The following is a 6376-nucleotide window of genomic DNA, read 5'->3' on the forward strand; positions in this document are numbered from 1 at the left end:
GTGAGAACATATGATATTTGGTTTTCTGTTCCTGTGTTGATTAACTTAGGATAATGGCGTTCAGCTCCACCCACGTTGCTGTAAAGGACATGATCTTGTTCTTTTTTATGGTTGCATAGTATTCCATGGTGTATATGTACCACCTTTTCTTTATTTAGTCTACTGTTGATGGGCATTTAGGGAAGATTCCGTGTCTTTGCTATTGTGAACAGTGCTGCAATAAACATGGGAGCGGATTTTTTTTTTTTTTTTTTTACAGTAGAATGATTTATACTCCTTTGGATATATACTCAATAATGGGATTCCCAAGTCAAATCGTAATTATGCTTTGTGTTCTTTGAGAAATCACCAAACTGCTTTCTATAATGGCTGAAGTAATTTACATTCCCACCAGCAGTGTATATATGTTCCTTTTCTCTGCAAACTTGCCAGCATCTGTTGTTTCTTGACTTTTTAATAATATTCATTCTGCCTGGTGTGAGATGGTATCGCAGTGTGGTTTTGATTTGCATTTCTGTAATGATGAGTGATGTTAACCATTTTTTATATACGTGTTGGCCACATGTATATATTCTTTTGAGAAGTGTCTATTTATGTCCTTTGCCTTTTTGATGAGGTTGTTTTCTGCTTATCGATTTGTTTAAATTCCTTATAGATTCTGGGTATTAGAGCTGTCTTGGATTCATAGTTTGAAAATATTTTCTCCCATTCTGTAGATTGTCTGCTTACTCCATTGATAGTTTATTTTGCAATGTGGAAACTCTTTAGTTTAATTAGGTCCCATTTGTCAATTTTTGTTTTTGTTGCAATTGCTGTTGGCATCCTCAAAAGCAATTGCATAGGACCTTCTGCCAGGTCCTATGTCCAGAATGGTATTTCCTAGGTTGCCTTCCAAGGTTTTTAGTTTTAGGCTTTACATTTAAGTCTTTAATCCATTTTGAGTTGATTTTTGTATATGGTATAGGAAAGGGGTCCTGTTTCATTTTCTGTATATGGCTAGCTAGTTATCCAAGCACCATTTATTGAATAGGGAGTCTTTTGCCCATTGCTTATTTTTATCAACTTTGTTGAAGACCAGATGGTTGTAGGTCATTCTTAAACTGCTGGATTAAATAAGAGCGCATCAACTGAGTGTCCAAAGTTACTTTTTGTATCTCTTATACAGAATTCGATTGGCCCACGTTTCATCATATCACTACAGAAATCAGATCCAAGTTACTATATGTGTTCAAAGGTTATTATACAGCAAAATGAATGAATTACATGTATTAAGAACATATGAATGCAGTTACATGCAACAACATGGATTAATATAGCAACAAAATGTTGAACAAAAAGGCAAGTTGAAGACTACATGTAGTATTATATCCTTTTTAGAATATTTAAATAAAAATAAGAAAAATTAAACAATGTTACTTAGACATACTATGTATGTGATAACACGAATGTGCAGGAACAAAATTCAGAACAATGACCACCTCAGGGAGGAGGACAGTACGAGAAGGGAGCACACAGATCTAAATCACTGGTAATTTTCTAGTTCAGTGTTTCTCAAACTTTAATGTGCCTCAGAATCACCTTAATATCTAAATTACTGGGCCCTACCCTCAGAGTTTTCTGATTCAGTAGGTGGGGGATGGGGCCTAAGCATATACATATGGAACGAAGTTCCAGGTGCTGCTAGTTCTGCTGCTCTGGGGACCACACTCTGAAACCATTTGTTGTTCTTAGAGTGGGTTGTAGGTTCACAGCTGCTCCATTTTAATATTAAATGTATATGCTACTTAAAGGAAAAAAAAAAGATAAAAAATGAGAGTGTGTTATGAACCAGGGATTAACATTAATTCAATTCTGGGCTCCTGAGGTTTCCTTCCCTAAAAAAAATTCTAGGGTTCCATTACTAAAAGCAAACTTGAGAAACACTATTTTAGAAGAACTTAAAGACCATTAGAAAAATTAGCTATTTTTGAGAAATAAATTCGAAAATTATTCTTTATGTGAACAGTGACAGCATATTGCACTCCACTTTCCTGGATCTCAATAAACTTTGGCAAGAACTTGGCAGATCACAAATCTATTTTTGTTGATTCAACAAAAACTGTTTAAAGACTTCTCTTCCATTCTCAGTTCTTATCCTTCTCTCAAGTGCTGTAGGTAATGATTTTTCATCTTTTTTCTCTCTCCCTCCCTTCCAGATTGATTTAGGCTCTGAGATAAAATTTACATGACGTTTGTGATATTGACTGGGCATGTGCAGAGCCATATACTCTGTCTTGCAGTATGCCATCCACGGACCGGGTTTAGGCAAACGGCTGAATAAAAACTCTTGCCTACAAGCAGCTGAGCCTAGAGGGGGAAACATTCATAAATATAAAATTATAATCCAAAGCAGGAAACACAGCATGTTATGCAAAGGCAAAGAAGTTCGTCTTCTTTCATAGCCTCTCCTAAACCCGGCGACTCAGCTATTTTTCTGGCAAGCCGCAGTCCGTTGGGGCCCTTCGGCGCCGCGGCTTTGGGCCTGCGGAGGGCGCAGGCGCGGGTGGGGCGGGGCGGGGCGGGGCGGGGAGGGCGTTGAAGGCCCGCGCTCCGGGCCGAGTTTCACTGGTTTTCCGGTCGGAAGCTGCGGCGCGACCCGGTGCGCATGCGCCTCTCACACGTGCTGTCAGAACACCGCCTCCTCCGCTTGCGGCCGGTTTGCACCATGCTGCGAAAGTCTGTCCTCCGGCTGCTAGGACGCACGGGGGCTAGTAGGCTCTCTCTCCTGGAGGACTTCGGCCCACGCTACTACAGTTTGGGCTCCCTCAGTGCCCGCGATGATGCTCGTGATGCGCGCGCCTACTTCACTACACCCATTTTCTACGTCAACGCGGCGCCGCACATCGGGCACCTGTACTCGGCACTACTGGCGGACGCCCTAAGCCGCCACCGTCGCCTCCGAGGTCCCAGCACGGCCGCCACGCGATTCTCTACTGGTACCGACGAGCACGGGCTCAAGATTCAGCAGGCAGCAGCTACTGCGGGCCTGGCCCCGACCGAGCTATGCGACCGAGTCTCCAAGCATTTCCAGCAGCTTTTCCAGGAAGCCGGTATCTCCTGCACTGATTTCATCCGCACCACGGAGGCCCGGCACAGGGTGGCTGTGCAGCACTTCTGGGGGGTGCTTAAGTCCCGCGGTCTGCTCTACAAGGGCGTCTATGAAGGTTGGTATTGCGCCTCCGACGAGTGCTTCCTGCCTGAGGCCAAGGTCACCCGGCAGCTGGGCCCATTGGGGGATTCGTTTCCTGTATCTCTTGAGAGCGGGCATCCAGTTTCCTGGACCAAGGAAGAAAACTACATTTTCAGGCTTTCCCAGTTCCGGGAGCCACTCCAGCGGTGGCTGCGGGGCAACCCTCAGGCGATCACCCCCGAACCATTTCATCACGTAGTTCTTCAGTGGCTGGACGAGGAGCTGCCCGACCTGTCCGTGTCTCGCAGAAGTAGCCACTTGCACTGGGGCATTCCGGTGCCCGGGGATGATTCGCAGACCATCTATGTATGGCTGGATGCCCTGGTCAACTACCTCACTGTAATTGGCTACCCAAATGCTGAGTTCAAATCTTGGTGGCCGGCCACGTCTCATATCATAGGTAAGGACATTCTCAAATTCCATGCCATCTATTGGCCTGCCTTCCTCTTAGGGGCCGGCATGAGCCCGCCACAGCGCATCTATGTCCATTCCCACTGGACAGTCTGTGGCCAAAAGATGTCCAAGAGCTTGGGCAACGTGGTGGATCCTAGGACTTGCCTTAACCGCTATACTGTGGATGGCTTCCGCTACTTTCTCCTGCGGCAGGGCGTCCCCAACTGGGACTGTGACTACTATGATGAAAAGGTGGTTAAGTTGCTGAACTCCGAGTTGGCAGATGCCTTGGGAGGTCTCTTGAACCGATGCACTGCCAAAAGAATAAATCCTTCTGAGACCTACCCAGCCTTCTGCACTACCTGCTTCCCCAGTGAGCCAGGGTTGGTGGGGCCATCAGTTCGTGCTCAGGCAGAGGATTATGCTCTGGTGAGCTCAGTGGCCACTTTGCCAAAGCAGGTAGCAGACCACTATGATAACTTTCAGATATATAAGGCTCTAGAGGCCGTGTCCAGCTGTGTCCGGCAAACTAATGGTTTTGTCCAAAGGCATGCACCATGGAAGCTGAACTGGGAGAGCCCAGTGGATGCTCCCTGGCTGGGTACTGTGCTTCATGTGGCCTTGGAATGTTTGCGAGTCTTTGGGACTTTGCTGCAGCCTGTCACCCCAAGCCTAGCTGACAAGCTGCTGTCCAGGCTGGGGGTTTCTGCCTCAGAGAGGAATCTTGGAGAGCTCTATTTCTTGCCTCGATTCTATGGACATCCATGCCCTTTTGAAGGGAGGAGGCTGGGACCTGAAACTGGGCTTTTGTTTCCAAGACTAGACCCGTCCAGGACTTGGCTGGTGAAAGCCCACCGGACCTAGAAACTCAGTTCTTACCGGCTTGTGGTAAAAAAGCAGATGTGTTATTTTTTTATTTCTCATTTTCAGGGAACTTACACTAGTATTTTCTTAAGTTTGGAATCAGATGAGCACATAAGCTCTGTCCCTGTGAAAAGAGGTTTGTAGGCTTTCAGGTGCCTACTCCTATTCTTCATTTCTCTGTGACCATTGATCATCGTCCTTTGTGCACTGTGTGTCTAAGATGTCTTCAGGGGAAAGATGGGTAAGAGACAGTGTTGCTAATGCTGTTCCTTCTTTGTGCCTCCTTCCAAACCACAGTTGTTTGCCCAAGCTACCTCTCATGGCTTGTTTTTCATTGGCCTGGTCTCTGCTTCTCAGGCTAATTAGTGGAGTCACTCCTTTCATTGAGGGTCAGGGTTGGAGGCCCCTTACCGGGGCTTTTACAGGGGGATCCTACCTTGTTACACATGTTAGGTTTCCTGATAAAAAGAGAGTATTTTATTAAACCTTTGAACCAGTGTCCTAGACCAGATGATTTTTGCCCATGTGCATCCCCATTTAAATCCCTACAACTAAGGCTCCCAGCTTTAATAGTCCAGCAGTTGGGTTGTGTAACATCACACTTCAACCAGTAGATGGCTCTAGTTTCACACATTTAATTACTAAAGATTGATGTTTCAGAATATTTAGAATAAATTCGTTTTCTGCTTCCTAATTTTGCAGATCTTTACATTTTTATTGCTTTTCTTAAAATAAGGGATAGCTTTGCAACCACTATTGTTTTAATGGAAAGCAAAAAAACCCCCAAACATCAGAATCCTCGTTCTTTTTCAGACTACTGAAAAATGACATTTACTCTGTTAAATGTTTAATAAATGAATAAGTAAATGTATCAAGTTGTTTATATAATAAATTATAAAACTCGAGGCATTTGGTATGTTAAAAAATTTTAAGATTTGGCTGGGCGCGGTGGCTCAAGCCTGTAATCCCAGCACTTTGGGAGGCCGAGACGGGCGGATCACGAGGTCAGGAGATCGAGACCATCCTGGCTAACACGGTGAAACCTCGTCTCTACTAAAAATACAAAAAAATCATTAGCCGGGCGAGGTGGCGGCGCCTGTAGTCCCAGCTACTCGGGAGTCTGAGGCAGGAGAATGGCGTGAACCCGGGAGGCGGAGCTTGCAGTGAGCCGGTCGCGCCACTGCACTCCAGCCTGGGCGACAGAGCGAGACTCCGTCTCAAAAAAAAAAAAAAAAAAAAAATTTAAGATTTAATATGATTTAAAAATTTGTAAATAGTTCCAAAGGGCAATGTTTTCTTTAAATTTCTTATAGTCTTAATTTTGTTATCCATGTACATAATTTACCTCATGATTTCTTTTGACCAATCAGGATCTATAACACAATATAGAAATTATGTAATAATTATTATAAATGTTAATACACTTAACTTTCAAGTAATTTTAACTGATTATTTCTTTTGCTCTTTTAAGTTATTAAAGTTTAAAAGTTTGTAAGTACCTTATTCAGATCTGTTCTGTTGCATTCGTTGAAGGTGATGGTGAAAGGAGGAACTGACCAATGCTTCAGGAATCTCAAACTGGATTTAGGAATCTCTCTAAGGCTCCATCAGAGAACATCACAGAGAAGATGTTAGCAATTTATACAGTGACTCCAACATAGTAAGCCAGAGTTATGTCTCATAGGTGATTAGACAGCTGGGCCAAAGTTCAAAAGGAGAACTTGCCTTGGAATACGTTCTAAGTATGGTGGCAAGTAGAGAGGGCCCACAGTGAAGTAAACTATTGTACTGGTAGTTCCCCTGGATTTATTCTAGGTGCCACCATTCAGTTCCTGTTTCCATTTATTAATCAGAAAAATGAGGAATTTTTTGTTGGTGGAATGTTGTTTA

The 6376-nt window shown here is 44.0% G+C and overlaps 1 protein-coding gene across 1 annotated transcript; it reads left to right on the top strand.

The window, feature by feature from the left end:
- The first annotated feature begins 2611 nt into the window (after positions 1–2611).
- On the top strand, positions 2612–5389 carry MARS2 (methionyl-tRNA synthetase 2, mitochondrial). The gene has a single exon (XM_011989146.1). It carries the CDS (start codon positions 2645–2647, stop codon positions 4484–4486), a length of 1842 nt encoding a protein of 613 aa, XP_011844536.1. The 5' UTR covers positions 2612–2644; the 3' UTR covers positions 4487–5389.
- The last annotated feature ends 987 nt before the right edge of the window (positions 5390–6376 follow it).

This window comes from Mandrillus leucophaeus, unplaced genomic scaffold (assembly GCF_000951045.1).
Source record: "Mandrillus leucophaeus isolate KB7577 unplaced genomic scaffold, Mleu.le_1.0 Scaffold1093, whole genome shotgun sequence".
Classification (NCBI taxonomy): Eukaryota; Metazoa; Chordata; class Mammalia; order Primates; family Cercopithecidae; genus Mandrillus; species Mandrillus leucophaeus.